Source organism: Sorex araneus, chromosome 3 (assembly GCF_027595985.1).
Source record: "Sorex araneus isolate mSorAra2 chromosome 3, mSorAra2.pri, whole genome shotgun sequence".
In the NCBI taxonomy this organism is placed as follows: domain Eukaryota; kingdom Metazoa; phylum Chordata; class Mammalia; order Eulipotyphla; family Soricidae; genus Sorex; species Sorex araneus.
Window position 1 is genome coordinate 72,474,113 of NC_073304.1, and position 25,289 is coordinate 72,499,401.

General features: G+C 40.6%; 1 protein-coding gene across 1 annotated transcript in view; it reads left to right on the top strand.

Annotated features, from left to right (window-relative positions):
- Positions 1–25,289, top strand: part of STXBP6 (syntaxin binding protein 6) — a 268,614-nt gene that overhangs the window by 202,686 nt on the left and 40,639 nt on the right. Inside the window, exons 3-4 of the mRNA XM_055130512.1 lie at positions 12,314–12,444; positions 13,315–13,480. Coding sequence (XP_054986487.1) covers positions 12,314–12,444; positions 13,315–13,480 — 297 coding nt within the window. The remainder of the gene's footprint in view (positions 1–12,313; positions 12,445–13,314; positions 13,481–25,289) is intronic.

Consider the following 25,289-nt stretch of genomic DNA (forward strand, 5'->3'; position numbering starts at 1 on the left):
GTCATACACTCCACCAGTGTACATTTCCTATCACCAATGTCCGTAGTATCTCCCTTCCCCCACTCACCCCTCTCTGTCCCCCACCACCCACCCCTCTCCCAGCTGCCAACCAGCTCTATACTCTATGGTAGGCACTTTCCTTCCTTCTCTCTCTCTCTCTCTCTCTCTCTCTCTCTCTCTCTCTCTCTCTCTCTCTCTCTCTCTCTCTTTCTCTCTCTCTCTACTTTTGGATATTATGGTCTGCAATACAGATACTGAGAGACCAACATGTTTGGTCCTTTATATACTTTAAGCACACATTTCCCCCTTCAGAGAGATCCCTTCCAACCGTCATTGTCATAGTGTTCCCCTCTCTATCCCCAGCACCTGAGGCAGGCTTAATATCTATGGCAGAGTCTCTTGACCCTGCACCTGGCTGTCTTCACTGGGGCCCCTCAGAGGGGGTGGGTTGAGTTGAGTTTCCCTCCCTGCCCTGAACAGAGCCCCAGCAGCCAAAGACCTCCAGAACCCAGCCACAGCCATGCTCAAGGCCCCTCTCCACACGTTCCGACAAGCCTCACGCATGCAGGAACCAGCAGAGAAACACAGGTGTGTGTGACCCGGGGCTGAGATCTCCAAGTCTGTTCAGATTGGGACTGGGCCTCTTCTACCCAGATCCCCCATTTTCCAGTAGATAGGCAGTCACATCCAGAAACTGCCCCCAGCGCCTTGTAATCCCATCAGTGGCCAACATCCAAAGACTATAAAATCAAGCTCCTAGAAGCAAAGTGGCTGCTCGACATCTTATAGCCTAGTTCTCCCTCTTGGAGAACCTGGCAAGCTACCGAGAGTTTCCTGCCCACATGGGAGAGCCTGGCAAACTCCCCATGGCATATTCATATGCCAAAACCAGTAACAATGATGGTTCTCATTCCCCTGACCCTGAAAGAGCCTCCAATGCGGCACCATTGGAAAGGATGAATAAAGAGAGGCTTCTAAAATCTCAGGGTTAGGACAAATTGAGACATTACTGAGACCACTCAAGAAAATTGACTATCAACGGGATGATGATGATGATGGTGATGATGATGATGATGATGATGATGATGATGATCTTAATCTATCATTGACTTAAAAGTGGAATACCCTTTTTTCATTATAAAATTAAAATAATAAATAAGATTAAGATGAGAAGGGGCTTAATTTTAGAAGAATGAATTCAAGCTCATGTGGGCAAAAGACTGAAAATGTGCATCCTGTTTCTCATTGATTTGGTTTTGGGGTCACATGTGACAGTGCTCGGGATCTATATCAAACTTGGGGCTCAGGAGTTGCTCCTGGCAGTTCTCAGGTAACCATCAGGCACTGAGGATCAAATCAGGTCTCCTACATGCTAAGCATGTGATCCAGCCCATTGAATTAGTTTCTTGGCCCAAAGTTGTGCATTCTAAAAGTAATACTATTTCTTTAATAACTTGAAAATACTAAAAATAACTAGCACATCCTGCAGAATTGGTGTATGATTGTTTAATTGATGTGTAATAAATAATCTTATAACAGCACTTTTATTTATTTAAAGCATGCTTTCTACCAAAAGTAGAGAGAGAGTATAGGGGAGATTATCTGCCATAGAGGCAGGGTGAGGGGTGTGATGGGGGTGATACTGGAGACATTGGTGGTGGAAAATGTGCACTGGTGAAGGGATGGGTGTTTGATCATTGTATGACTGAAACTCAAACATGAAAGTTTTGTATCTCACTTCAATTAAAAAGAATAATAAAGCATGCTTTCTAGAAAAGAATGCTTCATGTAGGATGTTCTTATTTTTCTCCTCCTACAGAAGAATTTACTCAATTTTCTTTTATAACAAAGAAGTTTCCCATACAAATGGCTCCTTTTTTGAGATCCTTTTAGGGAAATTTATTAGACTTTCACTTTATGAGTCATCTAATTTGGAATGACTTTTTGTTTGTTTGATGGTGTCACATTGAACTGAAGGCCTCACACATGCAGTGTAAGTGCTCAACCCTTAAACCATATTCCCCATCCCCCTAACGCCTCCTGGGATATAAGAACATGCTGTAGATATCAATTAAATTAGCAAGACCAAATATGGACTCTTTTTAAAGAATCCCTTTTTTGTAAACTAAGTAAATCTGTCTTCAATGTCCATCAAAACTACAAATCAATACTAATATAAGCATACGACCATAGCTACGTAGCATGTTTTTAAAAAGAGTTTGCTAAGGTGGAAGGGTGGGGAGAGGGTCATCGTTGGAGGGATGCTGACACTGGCGGTGGTTTGGAGTTGGAACACTGAGTACCTGAAACTCTGTTATCAACTATTTTGCTAGGTTATGGTGAATAAGTAAAAAGTAAAATTAAAAAATTTTAAATATACTTCAAAACCTTATGCAAATTCTCCCCTTCCTGCTTTTTTAGTGTTAGTACAAATGATAAGGAACACTATATACTTTCTCACCAGATTAGTGCTCATGACTAAATGCCAGCAGTTGGTTATTGTAACATTTACATCAAATGTTTTGTTCAGAAAGCATGCAGATTCAAGAATACCCTCTCAGTACCATATGGTTTCAAGAGAGCCTCCAGCACCCAAAATGGGGAAGAGAATACAGGCCATAAAGATAAACTTGGTCATCTCATGAATTGGTCTTCTTAGAACCTGTGGAACTTAAACATTATATTATGCCTGCAAATGATGGCACACTTTTAAAACATAGTGTGAGAAGCATAAAATTTGTGCAGAGGGCACTGTGTTAACTCTTACAGTGATGCCTTTCATTAATCTAAAAGTATTCAGGTGATTGGACATGTGGCTTAGTGATGGAGTGCAAATCTCGCTTGTGTGAGATCTTGCATTCTAGCACCAGTATTTCTTTCTCTCTGTGTCTGTCTCTTTCTTTCTGTCCTCTCTGGTTCTGTCTCTTTCTCTCTATCTCCCTGTCTTTGTCTCTCTGTCTCTCACTCTCTCTCTCTTTCTTTCTCTCTCTCATTCACACACACACAGTAACAATATAGATACTTTCATTTATAAGTTTTATAAGCTTAGCAAAATTTCTGATGCTGCTTCAGAACTTGGTCCTCATTTCTCCATAGATGCTATGAAACTTACCTAGAATTATCGCCCATTCAAGTTTCCAAGAAGTATTAAGGGAAACAGTTCTAAATAATGACTTCTGATCTTTGATTGGTCAGCTTCTTTACCATATAGGCACTCTGAAGACATGATGAATTTTACTTTTACCTTCTGTTTTTGAGAGGGAAAGTTGGGGGCAAACCTGACCATGCTTGAAGGCCAAACACTGTGTTCAGGGATTGCTCCTAGAGGTGCTTCAGGAAACCAGGGAACCACATACAGTGTCAGAGATCAGAGCAATGTTGCCACATACAGGGCAAGTACCTGAATCTCTGTACTATCTCTGGTACTTTGCTTTTACTTCTTGAATCACCTTTCAGAAGATTTCTTTCCACCTGCTTTATGGCAGTGCCTATGGAACACCGAGATGGCACTAACAAAATTCTGTGTGAAAATCACCTTTTTTTTCTCTTGCTCCAGACTGCTGATTTCTCATTAGGTTAGGCATATGGCAAATTCTTATTTTCACTCAGCTTTGAAACTAGGATGGATCTAATAATGATGAAATTTTAAGGTATCTTAGGTGTGTAATGCAATTTGTTCTGCACTGCCCCCTCTTTTTAAAATTTTTATAGAGTGTTTTGCAAAGAAAACTTTCCTCCTTATTATTGTAATTTAGATAGTGAGATTACAATTATTTTAACTTTCATGGTTTTATTGCACAAAATTACTGTACCTTCACCACCACCATAATGCCCAAGTCCCTCCAACACTACCTTTGTGTGACCTGTAGTCTGCCTCTTCTTCCCACCTGCCCCCACTGCTTGGTAATCTCAGTTTTGCAACCAGGACTTATCCTCATTCAGTATGACCTTGTCCCTTGTTTTAGTTCTCTGCCTTATATAACTGAAATCATCGCATATTTTGTTTGTTTGTTTGTTTGTTTGCTTGCTTTTAGGGTCACACCTTGCAAGGGTCACACCAACAAGGGTTACTCCTGGCTCTGCACTCAGGAATCACTCCTGGCGGTGTCCAGGGGACCATATGGGATGCTGGCAACCGAACCCGGGTCGGCTGCATGCAAGGCAAACACCCTACCCGCTGTGCTATGGCTCCAGCCCCTGAAATCATCAGATATTTATTCTTCTTTTTCTATCACTTAATTCCCAAACATGATGCCCTCCAGTTGCACTAAGTAGCAGCAAACTACAAAACCATTTTTCCTTAAAACTGTGTCATATCCTATTGTGTATTTGTTCTACAACTTCTTTATCCATTTATTTGCAATTGGATATTTGGGTCGTTTCTATATCCTGACTATTGTATTTAGTGCTGCAGTGAACATAGTTGTGCATATGTTGTTTTTGTTTGGGGGCCACACTTTGTGATGCTCAGAGGTTACTCCTGGCTCTGCACTCAGGAATCACTCCTGATAGTGCTCAGGGTACCATATGGGATGCCAGACATGGAACTTGGGTTGTCCGCATGCAAGGCAAGTACCCTAGCTGCTTTCACTCCAAGCCCAATGCATGTGTCTTTTTGAAGTAATGTTTTTGTGTTCTTGAGGATAGATGCAGGAGGCAGACAGGGGATCTTGTTTCTGGGTCTTATTGAGCCTGGAGACCACGGTTGCAAAGTTCTGCTTTACCTGGTTCTGTGGGGCTTCACTCATGCGTGAGGTTTGGCCCGAGTGTCTGGAAAGTGGCCTGGAGCATAACGGTGGCTGGGTAGTGGAGGTCTTCAGTGCCACCCTCGAGAACGTCATGTGAAGACTGGAATAGGAAGGAATGGGAGTGAAGACAGATGGTCAGCACCTCCACTTCACTGATGACATTGTTCTCATAACACTGAACATTAGCCAAGTGGCACAAATGTTGGTCAGCATCGACCACGAGTGTGGAAAGGTTGGACTGCAGCTGAATCTCAGCAAAACAATGCTCATAAAAAACGAACAAGTCCCGGATGTTCCATTTGCTCTCAATGGAACGAACATCTCCAATTGCAGCAGCTATGTGTACCTGGGTCGAGAAATCAAATCAGCATGACGAAGGACTTGGCACCAGAACTGTGCAGGAGGAAGAAGCAGCGTGGAATGCCTTCAAGAGCATTGAAGAAGTGGTTAAGAGGACGAAGAACCTCCATCTCCAGGCACATCTTTTTGACTCCACTATTTTTCCTGCACTAACATACGCCTCAGAGACCTAGGCCCTATGAAAACAGGATGAGAACGCTATTTGGCTTTCCCAAAGAGGAATCGAAAGAATTGTGCTTGGAGTATCACGTTTCACTCAAGTGAGAGAAGGAATCTGGAGTTCCGACCTCTGTTGATGATTAAGAATCAGGGAAGCTGTCTCATTTGCCAAGGCATCAAAAATCAGATGGGCCAGACACGTAATGTGATTCAGAGACGACTTCTGGACTAGAGCTGTTACCGTGACAAAAGACCACATGGCTGCCCACTTACAACATAGTCAGACTTCTTCGTCAAAACCCTGAATCAACAGTTTGAGGCTCTTTCTGTTCCTGGAGTAAGCAGATATCATTGGGCTACACTAGCACACGACAGGGACGAATAGAGATGTTACTGGTGCCCGCTTGAGCAAATCGAAGATCAACGGGATGACAAGTGACAAGAGGATAGATGCCATGAATTGCTGTTTCATATGGAGATTCTATTCTTATTTTCTTTAGAAATTTCCAAACTGTTTTCCACAGAGGCTAAATCAGACAACATTCCCACAAACAGTTAAAGGAGATTCTGCATCCCAACTGACACTAGATATAAAAGCCATTAATTTGATGACATAGAGATTATTATACTACTTGAGTAGTATTGCAAACATAATAGTTCTTATCACTGTGATTTAACCACTATTGACGTGTCTATAAGTCTACTTAAAGGCAAAAGAATGCATGTAGCCATGGAAACATTTTTTCAGAGCTGATAGCAATAAGACCTCAATTTGGTTGCCCTATGCTTCTTTCTCTGATCCCATAATAGAAAGCAGTGGGTTTCAGGAATAGAAAGAAGTGAAAAGGGGGAATTAGGCTTAGAAAAACCCTAAAACTTTACCTATCAATGCTTCCCTGTGCAAATGTTGCAGTAGTTGTAGAAAACCTATTTCCAGTTACAATGCATGATTATATCTAGATTATATTTATGGTGGGTGATAGTCGTTAAAACCTATTTACACTTGCTAATCACCATTTTACAAAACATTAAATCTCAGATGCTAAATATTCTGCCAAAACAGTTCTCTAATTTAAAGTTAACTGTAGTGATTGTTTTAAATTGTATTTTTACATCATTTTCTATTTAATATAGCCAGAACTATGTATCTATTTGTGACTTTACATATATTTTGTTTTTATTAACTTATTTAAATTTAAAAGCAAGTTATTTCGAGGGAAATATTAAGGAAATAACAGTTCAGGATATTTTTGAATTCACAAGAGTAGCATCATTATTAGAAATAAAATGATTCCTTCAGGTTATCTTTATTTAATGACCATCCCACAGACTCCCAAAATGTGCCATTTGACTTTGCAGTGAAAAGCTTTGGTGGAAAGAGCAGTGGACATTAAGTCCATTGTCTAAATGACAGTTTTCCCATTTATTAGCAATGTTAAATTGACAAGTCAGCTCTTTCTGTGTCTGTGTCCTTGTCTTTAAACACAATAGGGGATAATAGCAATAACCTTGATTCTATCACAGACCTGTTGTGAAGGGCAAGACAAAAAATTGAAGCTGTGTGAAACATTGTTTTTGAAAATGTGATTCAATGGAAATGTAATTTGTTTTATAGAACCCTACATTGCAAACCCAACATGGGAGGTAGCGTGGTAAGGATTTAATTGTGTCTTACATGTTTTAGGGTGACTAGACGGGATGATGACAGCTCTCTGGTCTTTGTTCTTCATAACACATCTGAGCAGCAAACACAGATGATTTTATCCAGACTTGAAAATGAGCCTCTTTCATGGCAAACAGAGGTCAGAAAACCGATGGAGAAGCTTATACGTGGGTGATGTGACACCCAAATTTTTTTCTATGGGGTTGACTTATGGAGCTGAAATCCAAAGAGTGAACAAGCAACCATTATTTAAAAGCCAGGGAAGGTTATTTCTGTGAAAGAAGTAGTACTGGCGAAAATGCAGATGTTTGTTTCCTAAGAGAAAAATATGACAGATCTGAGAGACATAAAGGTGGGTGGTGAACCAAGATGAAAATGAAAGCAAAATCAAGGGCCAGGTTTTCTTAGAGCCTGACTTCTGAAACTGCACTACAACCCTCTGTGCACTACAACACATAACTGACTTGGATTGGAAGCTTTTGTTTTAAAATAAATTTATGATTAGTCAGTTTTATTTGTATTATCTGTTTTATGTACCTAGAATCACATAAAAATATCTGGGTGGGAGGAGGTGCCAGGGAGCCTTGAGGGGAAAAGTAGTTTACGAAGCCCTGATCTAGAGCTTTGAGAGTCAGGTAAGAAACTTGGATCTTACTGTGAAAGCATTGGGATTCTATTGAGGTATTTTAAACAGATGGATCAATATTGTTTCCATTTGCACGCTCAGGCTGATCAGAGAAGCCAGTTTGAAAGTAAAGTGAGGACTAGCAACATGTTGCCTGGAATGTGATTGTTTCAGAGAATCTCTCTGACTGTCCTCAGTTGTTTCTCAGACCCTCGAGTACTCTATCCTGACGCCAGCGGAAGCTCAGGTGACTTTATTGTGAGGGGTTGAGTTTGAGTCCAAAACTCAGCAGTGTTCCAGGGCTAGTTCTGGCTTTGTACTTAGAGGGCCACACCTGTGGTGCCAGGGATCGAGCAGGGTTGAGCACATGCAAGCCAAGTGCCTTAACTTCTGTACTCTCTCTCTGGCCCCGCAGATGACTTTTATGTCATTTGCTCTATTCTTCTATTAGACTGTTTCACATCCTGTTTGTCCCCCACTCTGTCCAATTTTCTATTTCAGAGCCATATCTTTCTTGATCATCAAATTGCCCCCAGAATGTGTTTCTATGGGGGCCAGAGCAATAGTACAGTGGATCGGGCACTTGCATCGTGAGCAATGAACCCAAAGTCAATCCCTGGCATCCATATGATCCCCTAGCACCGCAAGGAGTAATTCCTGAGTACAGAACAAGTAACAGTACAGTACAGTAACTCCTGAGCATTTCTGGGTGTGGCAACAAAGCACTGTAGCACTGTCATCCCATTGTTCATTGATTTGCTTGAGCGGGCACCAGTAATATCTCCATTGTGAGACTTATTGTTACTGTTTTTGGCATATCGAATACGCCATGGGGAGCTTGCCAGGCTCTGCCATGCAGGTGGGATATTCTCCGTAGCTTGCCAGCCTCTCCAAGAGGGACAGAGGAATCGAACCTGGGTCGGCCGCAGGTGAGGCAAACACCCTACTTGCTGTGCTATCACTCCAACCCAACAAAACAAAACAAACAAAACAAAACAAAAATATGCTTCTGTGACTTCCATCCAATGGGTTTTCCAAATGTGTTTGTTAAATGAGCAGCTACACTACTCAGTGCTTCCAGCACTTCACCTGCCTTAATCAACTAGAAAGACTTAAATTTGGGTGCTAGAGTCACAGTCCTGAAGATTCTGTCTCACACTGTTTGGTATGTTCATGGTAATCTCCTCCCCACCCCCCACCCCACGCCCTTCAGTGATACTGAAGTACAGCCAGAAAGGAGAACCAGAGAACAATTCTGATTATGAGTGGCCAGCAGTATTACCCAGGATTATCATGCCTATCTGTCCCCCCTAAATACCTTTATATTTATTTACCTTTTTCTCATGAATATTGAAGGCTTGATGAAAATGCCTTAGTTATCTGACTTATAGTTATTCAAAATAATGGCTACAGAGTCTACAGTTTGGAGCTACTTGCAAATAAAACATTACAACCTTACTGAGCCAAGTCATTTTATTGCAGTTTCCAAGCTACTCTATCAATTAACTTTCATTTGGAAGAAGACAAACCCCACCCACTGGGTGTCTGACTTTTTTGACTATTTTGTTTTAAACCATTCCTTGAGCCTCTAAAGACCAAAACAAAGAAGGGATTAAGAACATGGTTCCTTCAAGCATGGAACTGGGCAAGTCAGCCCATGGGATGTTTGTGCAAGTGTTTTGATTTCAGAAGAAAGTCTTAATTTAACTCTATATAATGTGTATATAATAATATAATTTTAAGGCACCTGCTACAAAATAGAAATTGGAATGTTGGAGATGGTAGCAATAAACAAAAATTAAACTGAACTGGGCTCCATGCCCAGGAAAGCTACCCAGATTACAAGAACTGGGCAAGGAATAAATTCATAGGAGGGGAAAGCAGCAGTTGGTTGAGTTGTAACTGGCTTCACAAACAATATTCGCTTTACAATGTGGTCCTGTGGGGCAATTCCCTGGAGCATTGGGGTGGGGTTCCTGCACTTGGTGCTTTAGTGACACACTGAATAGAACTGAACCCTAACCATGCCAATGACTACAGCCCTGCTGCATTGTGTGGGGGCATTTATAGTGCTGTAAACCATTTATAAACAAATGGACAAGAAGTAAAATTAGGAGCTCATAACAACTGGTGGGAAGGCAAGGCCTCATTTTCCCAGGATGCCTAAATGTCCTGTGATTTACATAAACAAAGGAGGAAATCCTCTGTGGGCTTAAGGGGGTGTGTCTAATACAGGAACCCATGTTTTCCTGTTATTGAAAAGCATCCTTTAATCTCTGAAGCACATTTTAGGACCTGCACGTTTTCCAGGTGTGTTGTTTCCTCTCATATGAAAACACCAGAGCAGTGCCCTGACTGTCAGAGAAAGATGTGGGATCTCCCTTTTGGGTTCTAGGAGATAAATGAATGAATGGATGAAATTAAATGAGCAGAGACCTGAAAAGATTGGAAATACTGCCTGGATTTAGGTAGTGGAATGCTTCTTCCTCATGGTACTTAATAGACTCGTACATGGAGCTGCAGGTCTTTTGTGAATAGAAGATAAAATTCCTTTTGATTGTGGGCGGTGAAGAGATAATGACTTTTTAAGCATGAAAGTAAATGTAATTGGTATGAAATGTTCATAAGCTTTTATCCAAATATAACAGAAATGATGAGTAATAAACCTAAGCATTATTTGAAATTTTTTTAAATGTTTGCTAAATTCTGATGAGGAGAGAAAGAAGATTGAAATGAGTTTATAGAAACTGCTGTGTCTTGTTAACCCAGGGTTTTCCCCAGACCAGTGGGTACCCACAGGCCGTTGATCTCCTGCTTTAGGGACCCAGACACTGAGATCTCCATAATACCCAAAGGGAAAGAAAGCGTGAGAGTGAGAGAGAAAGGAGAGATTAAGAGAGAGAGAGAGACAGAGAGAGAGACAGAGAGAGTGTGTGTGTGAGAGAGTTTGTTTAAGAGACAGTGTGAGAGAGAGAGTGTGTGTGAGAGGGAGATTATGTGTGAGTGTGTGTGTATGAGAGAGAGAGTGTGTGTGAGAGTCTGTGTGTGTATGAGAGAGAGAGAGAGAGAGAGGAGAGAGAGAGAGAGAAGTGCCTGCCATAGAGGATGGGGAGGAGGGGTGGGAGGGAAAATGAGTACATTGGTGGTGGGAAATGTACACCTGTGAAAGGACAGGTGTTGAAACACTATATGACTGAAACCAAATCATGAACAACTTTGTAACTGTATATCTCACTGTGATTCAATAAAAATTAATTAATCAATTAATTAAACATCTATTTTTATGACTTCTTGCCACTCACTATGCAAAGTGCCTAGAAATAGGTGTGTTCTGTCTAGAAATAGGACCGTTCTTTTTTATATGGGGTGAGCATTCTGTAGTTACCTTAAAATGTGAGAGCTGTAGGGTATTTTTTTTTCTTTTTTGGGTCATATCCGGCAATGCACAGGAGTTACTCCTGGCTTTGCACTCAGGAATCACTCCTGGCAGTGCTCAGGGGACCATATGGGATGCTGGGAATCGAACCCTGGTCGGGTTTTGTCAACTGGGGTTAGATTTTGTCACTCCAGCCCGGTGTAGGGTAATTTGAAACCAGAAATGTGCTACAAATATGGTCTTGCCAGATTGGCTTTCATTACAGGCAGTTCTTTCCTCTTCTTCTCGTTCTTCTAATTCCATCCTTTCTATTTTATTTTATGAATCCAACACTGGGGGCTCAGGAGAAGCTTTCAAAAAGCATTTATAAAACACACACTTACCTCTCTGCATGCATGGTGTTGTAAGTCAGGAATTGCACAGACCTGGGAATGAGGCTATGCCCCTCCTGGTACACTCTGTCTGGAAGGTGAGGCTGGCCATCTCCTGCAGAAAGGGGCTTCAGGAAGAGTTTCATGGGCTGGAAGAGGAATTTTCCTGGTCCTGGGGGGTTCAGTGACCTCAGGAATTCCCAAAGAGGGAGGGGACCCAGAACGCCAAATATAGAACATAGTATTAATCAGATGCAAACTAGATTCAAACTGGATGGTATTTTAATTTTTTATTTGGCTTAAAATAATATGAATAATGATTTCTGCAGGGACATAATTCATTGGATGGTATTTTAAACCAAATTGCGGGGGCTGTTTATGTGTTTTAGTTACACATTCCTCATCCTCACAAATGCCTGAAATTTTTACACTGGATTCTATATTTGAGCTGCGGTTTTCCAGGGAGTCAGTAACCTCCACTTTCTTTCAAATTTAACCTTTCCCAATGACCCCTATCTGATGCCTGTCAGCCCTGCACGCTCCCAGACAGACAGTAACTGCCTGCTCGCCCGCCTCCATTAGTGAGACTTGATCTTATTCTATTAGGTTATGTTTCTTTTGACTAGATAAGACATAAAAGAAGGAACTTTAATTATAACATAACTGCTTGAAGTGAGAATGAGAAGGCTCACATATTCGCTCATTCCTTTGCCTCTCCCTGGCTTTTTTGGTTTGTTTTGTTTTGTTTGGGGGCCACACTCTGAGATGCTCAGGGGTTACTACTGACTCTGCACTCGGGAATTACTTCTGCCGGTGCTTCAGGATGTCGGGAATTGAACATGGGTCAGCCGCTTGTAAAGCAAGCACCCTACCTGCTGTCCTGTCTCTCCAGCCCCCTCCCTGACTTTCTGTTTGCATGGCCACAGGTAGGTGTCAGTTTGCTGCATCACTGAAAGAAGAGACACACTAGCCTGCCCTGCCCTGATATGAGCTGTCCTTTTTTTTTAACAGTGACAAACAAGAAGCCCACACAGGCGTCCATCACGAAGGTCAAGCAGTTTGAAGGCTCCACCTCATTTGTGCGCAGATCGCAGTGGATGCTGGAGCAGCTTCGCCAGGTCAATGGCATTGATCCAAACCGGGTGAGTGGAACATCACTGGGGGTGAGCAGCTGGGCATGCTTTACCCATGATGCCGCTCTCACCTTGGCTGAGGGTGCTGAGGTGATGGCCCCCATCATTTTCAACAAGGCTATTTCTCTATTTCCTTTGTACTGAAGACTTTCTAGTTGCTGTGACATTCTGATGGGGAATTATCCATCTTTTCCTTATCCTTGATGGGAAACCAAAAAGAAGGCATAGTGAAGAAGTACTCACTCTGGTCATAGTACTTACCAGCAAAATGCAAAGACCAGGGTCAAAGGATCATGGTCATGCTTATTACTGTGCAACATCATTATCCCTGAAACATCAATGAATGGCACTTTTAAAAGTTGGATTTAATAAAGGAAAGTTTTGTGGTAGTATTATCTGTTAAAAGTATAGTGCCTTTTCCTCACGCACACATTTACCATATAAAACACCCACAATGAGAGAAAATAAAATGTAACTTTGAACTGATAACAAAGAAGGGGTTTCTTTTTCTACTGAGGGTTACTGCAGGCAATGTTAATAGGGTACAATACCAGGAACCTGAAAGAATCCATTCCCAAGCAGCCACATGAAAGCAGATATCATCTGAATTCTGATGTAAGTCAATGCGTAGTGAGGCTGCAGGGTCTTCTGTGATGTTAGCTTCTAGGAACATCTATAAGTGCTGTGAGATTTGGAGTTGCTTGAGAAACAGAGAAAGATATGCTCTCCGTGTGCCTTGGCACCAATAAAGGTGAGCCTTGTGGTTAGAACTAAAGCCTTTGAAAGGTGTTTTAGCTGGGATATCTTTTGCTAAGGTGAAGCTAGTAGCCATGGCTTTTATAGATTTGAGATCAATAGTTATTTCACCGTCTTTTTCAGGATTCTGCAGAGTTTGATTTGTTGTTTGAAAATGCTTTTGACCAATGGGTAGCCAGCACAGCCTCAGAAAAATGCACCTTCTTCCAGATCCTCCATCATACCTGCCAGAGGTACCTCACAGACAGGAAGCCAGAGTTTATTAACTGCCAATCCAAGATCATGGGAGGTAAGTGGGCAACTGAGTGACTTTAGTTCTCCTGCTTCCTTAGGCTCACCTTTGCATAGAAAGTCAGAGGCCAGAGAAATAGTACAGTGGGTAGGGCAGCCAGCCTGGACTTTGATTCCTGGCTTCCTAGATGGTCCCCCAAGCACCACCAGGAGTGATTATTGAGTGATTATTGAGTGCAGAGCCAGGAGTAACCCCTGTGCATCACCGAAGGTGGCCCAAAACCAAACTAACAATTTTTTATTTCAAAAAACATTATTAAAAAAATCAGTGTTCAGCAGCGTAATTTAAAAAAAAAAATAAAGAATGGTTGTTTTCTGAAAAACAAAACTTGTTTTTTCAGAAGAATTGATTGCATTGCTAGGATTATTTGTACTTGGAGAACGAACCTGTATCTTTCAGTTGGGTTTCTTTATTACTATTTCTATAATTTGATTGGAAAACACCGTATTCTAGGTTGCTTTTCTCTATTATCATTCAAGATATCTTAGAAATACTACATAAAAATCCTTAGAGATGTAGTCCCTTTCTTTCAAATAATGTAACTAATCTCACATTTATTCATTGAGCAGTATTGATTTAGGGTGAAGGCTGTAATCTAGCCTAGCAGGAAACTATCAGTATTGGTAACTTAATAAGAAACATTCAGGAGGTTTTAGCACATTTATTGAGCTTGAATTTCTTTGGTGGTAATTGAAACTGTACTAAAAAATAAAAGTGAGCCAAAGAGATAATGCAGGTATTATGGTGCATGTCTTGCATGTGACTGATCCTGGTTCTACCCCCAGTACCTTGTCCCTTCAAACATCACCAGGTGTGCCTTAGAGAACCCCAAGAACTTCCATGTTAGCCCAGGTAATCCCTGGCATCTCAGATAAGCACCTCATCCTTGGCTAGCATTAAACCATCTGTTTGGTAGGCCAGGAATCACAAAGAAAGGGTCCAGTGCCTCCAGATCACAGCTTAGAAGACTCAACAAACAAACATCACCAACAGCAGTAAAATGTTGTTAGCTGCTCTGTAAATTGAGTGGAAGTATTGATATCATTGTTCTTTCTCCCCTGACTTGTTCTCTTAACTTCAAAATCTTTCCCTTCTTTAATGCATCAATTTTGTCTTGGTCAAATGTCAAAAGAAGATCGCATTCAAGACATTACATCTTCTCCTAGGGCAGTATCAGTTTTCTTGGTACATGGGGCAGAATCCAATACTGTCTCAGCAGCTGAGGCAGACTTACATTTTGCATTGGTTGGCTGGAAATTACATGGAGAAGATGCTGTGTAGTGCCTCTTCATTATCGATTGTGCTGATATTCCCCTTAAACTGGAGGTTGCTTGGGGCTGGAGCAATAGAACAGAGGTAGGGCATTTGCCTTGCATGCGGCTGACCCGGGTTCGATTCCCAACATCCCATATGGTCCTCTGAGCAGCGCCAGGGGTAATTCCTGAGTGCAGATCCAAGAGTAACCCCTGTGCTTCACTGGGTGTGACCCAAAGAACAAAAACAAAAAGAAATTGGACGTTACTTGCATCATAAGAACCATGAAAGGTCTTTCTTAGGTACCAGTACAATCTTTTAATATAGTTTATTTTCTTGTTATTGGTGCTGTCATATGGAGGGGGCGGAGGATCTCACCTGACTGTGCTCAGGACTAACTAACTGGTGCTAGGGATCAAACTTGGAGTGTTAGACCTTTTGAGCTGTAATTCTGAGCTTAGTGGCTTCTCTGTTTAATCCTAGAAAATATAATGGGTGGTGAGTCATGCATATTTTTTCTAAGAAACTAGATCCTAGGATACCAAAGTAAAAGATATTAGACACAAATGATGAGGGAGAAGGGAATATAGACATTACTGTTTAAAAAATATAATGAAACACAGTGTTCTATCCTGTCTGTATCTCCACTGTTCTTCCAATGTACCTTTCTTTAAAGTCCCACTTTAACAGATTTGGAAGAAGCTCAGATCACACCAGGCATCCAACCACAGGTGGCTCTGTTTCAGTGAATGAAAAATTGACCAGGAAATCCAATTTTCCCTATTCCTTATTTGGTAGGATTTTCTCTGCTATTCTAGAATCTGATTTCTTTCTTTTTTTTTTCAATTTTTGCTAATAGTCATAAAAACTTTATTTTTTTAATATTTTATTGGTGAATCACCATGATGTACAGTTACATATTTACAAACTTTCATGTTTGCATTTCAGTAATACAATGATCGTTTACCTATCCCTCCACCAATTCCCATTTTCCTCCACCAATGTTCCCAGTATCCCTCCCACCACAACCAACTCCATTCCCCCCCCACCCCAAGAATCTAATTTAATTTATTTCTTGATCTTGAGTTTTCGCTATGAAACATTTTCTCCATTGAGCCAGTAGCTTGCGTGGTTAATGCTTAATCACTGACTACTTCCTTAGAATAATGGGGCTTGAAAATTATGGATTTGAGGTTTCTGTTCCCCTTGGAGCTGGACCCCTCTCAAGTGTTTCGCTTATTCATGCTCATTCCAAGAGAAAAGTTGCCAGAAACCATCCATGCCGTGTTAGGTGGAAGCTGGAGAACTACTAACTCATTCTTGCTTCTTTGTGTAGAAATGGGGAGAGCTGTGGTTACTATTTTCTTTTTCAACCCCTAATGTCAAATGACTTTTGAGATTGCAGTTACAATACAAGTTGTACACATCAGTTGACATTCATGTACTAGACAGGCCCCCTTCTCTATTGTCTCTCAACTTGTCATTTCTTCTTTTCAGAGCAGTTCCTTTCATTCACTCATTTATATTTTTTGGTTTATCTTCAAATTAGACAACAAATAAGTACTAGATATCTACTCAATGCCAGTGACTGTGCTATATCCTGCAAATCAGGAATTGTTTTGAACTTGGACCCTTTATAGACCTAATTGCCTTTCTCTTATGATCTTTCTTGTTTCCTTGGATATTCTCAGACCTTACTAGGTCCCACAGAGCTGCTTCTAACAGTCATGACCACAGTCCTTCCTATGGCTTCCAATGCCCTACAAACTCGAACTTATCTCAGTTCTATCCCTTGGAGCATCTATAATTCCTAAATTATAGATTCCTTGTGCTGTTTAGTTCCTTCTTAATTTGATAATAGATAAAAGGTGTGGTAGAATTAAATATACACTGGTCCTGGATTCCTAGAGAAGAAAAAAAATAAGGTTGGACTTGAGCACATTGTAATTTGTTGGCAGCAAGTATGTCCTTAGAAAAAGCAAATGTCTTACTTAAAGTCTTGGTAACAATTATACCAACCAGTCCCAATTAGTCAACATACTGATTAGGCTTACTATCTGCCAATTATTATAAGTTGGAGATCAAAATCATTGAGTTCTTGGCTCACTATATTCTGATCGCCTTAGATTTGGAGGTACCTACTCCATCTTTAGCAGATGAGACCTATTCCACCTTTTATAGTAATTTTTTGGTTTTTCCTAGTTTGGGTCACATATTCTAAGGAGAGTCCAAATATATTTGTTTAGAACATATCTAGGCTTACCTAGATATACTTATTTCCTGTACTGTGATAACTTCTGTGATTAGTAAAACCTAATATTAGTGTTGGACTGCTGCCCTACATCAGGTTCTTTGCATGTACTATCTCATTTAGTTTTTAAGGTAGCCTTTGGAAATGCAATTCATTACCTCCATTTTAAAGAGAAGAGTATGGGACCAGAGAGATTATAAAATAGCTTGCCAAGGTTCAGATAGTAAGTGGTAGAGGTAAGATGCAAACACAGATCCACTCTGCTCTAAAAATATATTCCCCAGGGCTAATAAGGGGCATCCAGCAAGGGACACCATTAGCAGTGTGCAAAAACCACATTTCTTGGTATTCAGAAAGGAAAGGCAAGAGAAGGGGATATACGTTTTAAGCCTGTGTCAACATCTTTACAGCTGTCTTCTTTGTCCTGTGTGGTTGGAGTGCCCATAAGTCAGGCCAACATTCCCAAGTTTTGTTCATTTCCTAACCTCTCTTACTTCATTAACTCACCTTTCAACAATGCAGTTATTCTTTCAGTGCAGAAGTTCCCAGACTTAATTTGGGCTTACCGCTCCCTTTTCAGGGAAAAGAAAATTACCATGTTTCACTAAATAATCATCACCACCATAGAACTCTTGCACTCTGTTTTATTTTGTTTCAGTAATACTAGCACAAATAAAATATATAAAATGTATAAAAATACAAAGCTTTTTAAAACTCTATATAATGGTCATACTCCACACTATGGCCAAAAATTTGTCTTGGTCTGTGTTGAGTAAAATCTGTGTTGGTATGCAGTGGAATACAAAGGCTGAGACCACTATTATTCTCCCTCCCCTACCCCCTGATTGTTGCAGTGTCCCCTGGGGGTTCCTTTTCACCCTTTTTAGGAAAGTGTCTGAGTCTGAACTATTAAACAGAAACCCTATTTGAAGATAGAGTTGTGGAGCCAATCTGGCTGCTGAAACGTAAGGACATCAAAAATGTTGAGGGCACTGCATGTAAGGACTGAGGTTCCAAGTCACATTGTCTTCTGAGAAGGCAGCCTTTTTCTCTTATTGTCAATGGAGGTGAGGATCACTGTCACTGTCACTGTCATCCCATTGTTCATTGATTTGTTCAAGCCAGAGCCAGTAATGTCTTCATTCATCCCAACCCTGAGATTCTAGCAGCCTCTCCCCACTCGTCCTTCCAAATGGTGCCGTATTTGAGGCTCTTTCAAGGTCAGGGGAATGGAGACCCATTATTGTTACTGTATTTGGCATATTGAATACGCCACGGGGAGCTTGCCAGCCTCTGCTGTGTGGGAGGGGATACTCTCGGTGGCTCGCCCAGCTCTCTGAGGGGGATAGAAAATGTATATAAGAGAATACAAGCAAGTATGTTAAAACCAAACACACGTGGGCTGCTTTAGGTGTATCAGTGGAGATGAGGCTATGGGTGATAATCCATTTGTACTTCAAACTTGTCTTGATGCAGTTGATCATATTAAGTCAGGAACCCAAGAGAACTTTGACAGCTTGCTCTCGTCATCCTTCTTAGTAAATGTGGGCAGATCCACAGTGCTCCCCTGCTCCCCATAGTGATTTTGTTTGTGCAGCCTTTTGTAGTGACTGTCATCCTCCTGTTTTCCTACTTCCCCTTGGTGGGGGAGGGGATTGGGGATGGGAAGGAGAGGGGCAGTTAAAGATGTGGTTTGTGTCACACCCAGAGGTACTCAGAGACTCCTTCTGTCTTTGTGCTCAGGGGACCATATGTTGTGCCAGGTATTAGACCAGAGTTAGAGGCCGGTCGGCCAAGTGCGTTAATCTCTGAATTATCTTTCCAGCCCCCAGCCTCCTACTCTTATGCCTCACATTGTAAACTAAGAAATCTTTAGTGGTGGGAACAATTTCAGTATAAGAACCCAAAGTATATTCTTTGAGAACATTTTAAAGAATAATTTATCACACGTATTCAAACGTTTTTGGATATGTATTATAAATTATTTGTTGGAGAAAGTGTGTAATCACCAGACAGCTAGTGAAATCTCAGAAATCTCTCTCTCACTGCCTGCTTTTGGTGGTCTCGAGCCGCTCCCCGACCCTGGATAGCCAATGCCAAAGGCAGATGAAGGAGGAAACAAGGGCCAGGCTGGTTGGTGATCAGTTGCCATTAATTCCATTCTCCTCATGCATCTCTTCCAGTCTCATTAAGCCCCCTAATTTCAGTCTCTTCCTGTGCCCCTTGCTAGTATCGCCCTGCTCCATCTTGCCACCTTGGTTTCTCTCTGTCTCTCACCAACTCCTCGCATTTGGGGTACCATAATAAACATATGAAAGCCCTTCCTGATTGCAGATCAGGCCAAGGGCAAAATGCCACTTAGGGGTTTTTCTCCTTTCCTTAGTCCAATAACTTAATTAACATCTTAATTCTACTTCTTAATATTAGTTATTTTGTATGGACACAGTAAGAGACACATTAAGCTTGTAGAGTTTAATGGGGTACATCTACTGGGTACACCTCATTATAGATTCCAGACTCCAATGCTCAGGCCAGATTAGTCTTTCCTAACTCTAGCAAGTCCTAATCCAGTTGTTACTTTTTGGATCATGACAGAATCTGTCCATGACCATGCTCTTAACTTATAGTTAAGTATTATGGTACTTTGGCCTGGCCCACTTCAATGCCAGGGTAGCACACATCTTGCCCTGGGTCCATCCAGTCCCTGGTCGGGACCCTGTTTTGGGGGTGCTAGGAACTAAGGGCAACTGAGGCTTAAGTCAAGAGAACAGATGCCCTGGAGTGAATATTATTGGTAGTCAATTAACTCCCAAGTTACAAAAGCATAGCATTAACTGTCTTCCTGTGTCCTCACAAAAAGGACATTGCTCTGAATTAACTATGCAAAAGATTTAAGGAAAAGAAATATTTACAAGTTAACAGAGTCTGATTTGAAGATAAAAGTGATTGACTGGTTGGGGAAGCAGAGCACAAAGAAAGAAGTTACAAATAAACACAGAGGAATGGGAGCACTGTGATGAGCGTAACCCTATAAACCTAAGTTCCCTCTGGCAAGGCAGAAAGGATGAACCAATGAAGAAAAAAAGATTTATTCCTCTAGGTATGGTTCTGTATAAACTGAAGCAGATTCTAGCATTTTGACAGTCCAAGCATGCTCTTACCTACCACGGGTCCCTATGGGTCCTCACCTTCCAGGGCCCCCACCAGCGCTGGTTGAGGCCCTGTTGTGCCCACAGTCTTACAAATTCCACAATATTTTTTTGAGGATGGTTTGCTTGTCAGACATCCAAAAGCAGGGTGGATGCCTTCCTTCACTGACTCATCTCTGTTGAGGAGCAGAGATGTAACTAGAGCTGAAATAATGCACAACCACCTGACTATGTTCTGAAGAACTGGTAGACAAGAAAGAAAGCAGTTGTGATGGGACAGAAAAGGGCAGGATGACATAAGTGCTTTCTCACTGCTGCAGTTAATCCCAACAGTTTCATTTCCATGGTCACCAATTCAGAATTTGAAATCTGGCTGTCCCCACCCAGCAGGCTATTTTGAAGTACCATGTGTATATATATATATATATAATTTTCTTTTTGGGTCACACCCAATGATTCACAGAGGTTACTCCTGGCTTATGCACTCAGGAAGTACTTCTGGCAGTGCTCAGGGGACCATATAGGATGCTGGCAGTCGAACTGGGTCAGCCACGTGCAAGGCTAACAACCTACCAACTGTACTAATGCTCCAGCCCCAGTACCGTATATTTTCTATTATTCACACAGAGTATTTCTTAAGCCTGGGCTGTCTGCCTGTGGCCCTTCAGAGGAGGCCCTACATCCAGACTCATGAATGCTACTGGAATTCCAGGTCACAATTGTCTCAAATATCTCCTTCCTACTTCATACCCTTGCTAGCTACTGCTTATTAGTATGCTAAAGAGAAAACTGGATGACTCTAGGCTGGCATCCCTAGGGTGGGATTCAATCTAAGGATTCAAAGCATGACATTTTCCTGTATTTGTCTTCCAAACAAAGCAGAGTCATCCCAAGGTGAGGTGCAGGAATATTTCACCTTGTGAGTGCCCTGGGCATAGGGATGAGTAAAATGAGGCAGTAAAGTATAAAATAGCATGCATGCACTTTTTCACCAGATTCTTTTAAAAAAACATTAATAATCCCAATGTTTTAACATACAGTGTTTTAAGAGACTCTCTTAGATCTAACATCAGTGTTACAATTTTTTCTCCTCTTTTAATGTTTTCTGTAAATTAAAAAAAAAACAGCTTCTAGGGTGTAAACCTTGCACTCTTCTACTTGCTTTAATCAGGCTGCATTACAAGAAACTGCTCTTTCTCATGAATAAATTAAAGTCATGTATAATTTTGCCTCTACTACTCAAACTTGAAAATACTTGGGGATGCATCCACCCACCCTATATTAGAAATTATAATCCACACGCAGAGTTAAGTTGTCTTAAAACCAAGGACTCATTTCTTCCTGGAACTGGCCTGAGAGGAGAGCGGGAAGCCAGGATGCTTAGCTGACTGAGTCACTCTTATAAAAGAACAGTAACGCAATTCTTATAATTCTATAAATCTAGAGCACTCCGTGTCATAGATCTTCTAGTGATTACTTTTGCTACCCTTGAAGAAATAACAACCTGAAATTGTCCTCCATAGTAGTACCAATGAGGAAAGTGATTTATGAGGAACTTGCCCAAGATCCCACAGCTAATAAGGATAAAGCTAGTGCTTCAGTCAAAGCCTGTCATTCCTCAGCCATTCAGCAAGCAGTAACTGCCGGTTCCCTTAATAAGCCTGAACCTTTTTTTCCCTTTTGTAGACTTAGCTGAGCAGAAGAGTTAACACCTATTTAAATAAGATATTTCTGACAATCAAATGTGAAATTTTCTGGAAAGTTTTCTGTGAATGATTGTTAAGTCTGTATGGATACCTGATTAATATAATTATCATTCATGTTTCCATCACTCCATCCTCTTTATTGAAGTCAGTGACATCTTTTTTCTATGCAGCATATTTTATTAACAATTTCCCTATAGAAAATGGTTTGGAGAAAGTAAGAAATGAAGAGTATCACCCCCCTCCCTCAATGGATCAATAAAATAACAGCATAAATACTGACAAGATACAAGGGGAAAAGAACAATCTGGGAAATTTGTTGTTATTTTGGCACTAAGGTGCAGTGCAATTACTGCATCAAACTCAAGTTTGGAGTTTCCAGTGCTCTATGAAATAGCAGTCTGACATGAGCCAATTTCTATTAAGAACAGGACATTCTAGCAGAGCTGGGAGATGTCTCTGGATCTGAGTTTTTTGGGGTATGCATTGCTTAAATTTAGGATGATATTATGAGTCATTATGTTGGATATCTTATGCACTTTCTCATGTTTTCTGAGTCAGTCATTCAACCTTATCTTGTTCATCGAGGTGAATCAAAAATAGAGGCTTTTATTTTAAGTGAGAAAATTGCAGTAACAAGGACTACTTCCATAGGTTTCATCCAGTTCTGTGCATGATACAAATGACTAGTAACTGAAGAAAAATTGGGTCGCAGATGCACTTTTCTCTTTTTCTTTGCTCATGGGCTGGAAGCTACACTGAAATGCATGCTGTGTAACAGCTGGTGGTCGGTTAGTCATCCTAAGCCAGGAGCAACTTTTTGCATGAAATACTTTTGAATCGTATCACTCCATCAAACCATGATCCAAACTGAGGCTCCCTGAGGGTACTTGCAAGTTACCGTTATTGGCTTGATATGTTTATAAAAACTATTTTGTCTTTACCTTGATTAAATAATCTGCAATTGAGAAGTATTCGTATACCCAGAGTCAACCAAAAGATGTCATTCATGAGTCAATATAATCAAAAGAACACAAAAGAGATTCTCTCATCCCTACCTTCAATGGTCGCACTCATGAATATCTATGACTTTATTTGGGGATTGTTTTGCTTTGTTTATCTAGAACCCACTCCAAGAAGCTCAGGGGCTACTCCTAGCCCTAAGCATGGGGGTCACTCCTGGTGGTGCTGAGGGGACATGTGGATTGCCCAGGCTTGAACCTCAGCCTCCTGAATGCAAAGTACAAGCTCAGCCCATTGGACTATCTCTTGTTCCCTTTGTCTTTATTCTTTTTTTTACTTTTTAAATTTTTTTAAAAATTTTTATTAGTGAATCACCATGAGGTATAGTTACAAACTTATGAACTTTCATGTTTGCATTTTGTTTACATCCCTCCACCAGGGCCCATTGTCTTTAAGTTGTTTAACTTACACGCTGTCTCTCTGTGCTTTTCTGTGTTATGAATAGTAATCTAAGTTTTGAATGAATAATGTGGTGATTAATGTGAAAAGAATTCAATCTAATTTTTGTAAAATGCAGAATATGCTTGAATATTCTATTTTTAAAACTTGGAAACTACTACCTGTATTTTCATACTATTACATGATTTCTTCCTGGCAAGCTACCTGTGGTGTATTCAATATGCCAAAAACAGTAACAAGTCTCACAATGGAGACGTTACTGTGCCCACTCAAGCAAATCGATGAATAAAGGAACAACAGTGCTACAGTGCTACATAATTTCTTCCAAAAGCATTTTGTCGTTAAAGAAGCAAGAAAATGCTCTTAAGCTTCCCTAATCCATGTTGGCCTTAAGAATTGCAAAAAAACATAATAATTTCTTTGTTGGGAGTAGAAATGAGTTAAGCTATACTATGGATATTTCAAGTGTCTGGAATGCCGAATTGTTCACCAGAGCTTATAGAATGCTGAATGTGTTGCCTTTTATGTTTGACATTTATAGAGTGCATATGTTACTGCTGACTTACCAAAACAACAATGTTTAAAATATATCGAGTGACACTGTGTCAGAGACCAGGGTACATTATTCAGGTCTTCCTAAAGGAAAGAAAAAACCCTGAAACATGTTTTCTGAACTTTATATGAGAATAGAATCCAGCATATCTTAAGGCTAGAATATTTCTCTGAATCCAATTCTTTGTATAGCCAAAATGAAGAGTTTTGTATTAGGGTTAAAACTGTTTAATAGTGTTAGACCTGAAGTACCCTTTCTTTTTTTTTCTTTTTGGGTCACACCTGGCGATGCACAAGGGTCACTCCTGGCTCATGCACTCAGGAATTACTCCTTGTAGTGCTTGGGAGACCATATGGGATGTTGGGAATCAAACTCAGATCGGTTACCTGCAAAGCAAACGCCCTACCTGCTGTGCTATCACTCCAGCCCCAAGCACCTTTTCTTAACAGGCATAAAATACATGCCTTTAAATGACCAGATGCCCATACTTTTAAACTTATGGACAAAATTTTTTCCTTTGGAGGAAGCACACCTCTCTGGACCCTGAGGTTACTACCAGTTCTGTGCTCAGGAGTCGGTCGCTCCTGGTGGTACTCGGGACAATATGCAGTGCCAGGGATTAAATCAGACATCTGCAAAGCATGCACTCAACCCATAAAACTATCTCTCGGGTCAACATATAACTATTTTTTAAAGAATTTTGGAGACAAGTTTGCCAACCAATTTTCTACTTAAAAACTTTTTTTTAATTTATCACTCAGCACTACCATAATTTCATTTTTAAAAAATGTACTTTATCAGAAGATAAAAATGGGCAGAGACTGATAACGACTATTCCTTAAATTGTAAACATATACCATTAAGAAAAATTACATTGTCCTCACTTTTTTTAATTCACATGAACCAATGAAAACTCCATCAGGAAATATTTGAAAGTTGTCTACAGTGACATAGAGATGGAATTTGAAAATGCCTTGTATTTTTCTGAGGAGATGCTGTACATTCTCAGAAGCAGTCACTAGTTCTAAAATTGGTAATTTGTGATTTATTATTTTCATCCCTACTTATGAGGAGGCTACCACACAGTCACACATTCAAGACAACAGATCAAAATATAATCTTCAGGATGAGGTCGTAGTTCTGTTTTTTACCAAGAACAGAAGTAACATATATGGGCAGAATATCCAAAAAGCTCCACAGAAATATGAGGTTTCTGAAACCTTTAATGAAGAGGTAAGTAACATGACTTTTTTTCCTTTCCACATTATACTGGTTTAAATTTTTTGCCTTGTTTATGATCATTAAGAGTAACTCACTGATTTATCAGAGGTAATTATTTGAAATGCAGAGACTTAGGCAAATCTAATGTTGGAAACTTTACATTTCTGAGACAAAATATCCTGCTTCCTTCTCTTTTGCAATAAACGTACCTTAGAGTAAGCCCTGAGCATAACTGGGTGTGACCTCCCCAATA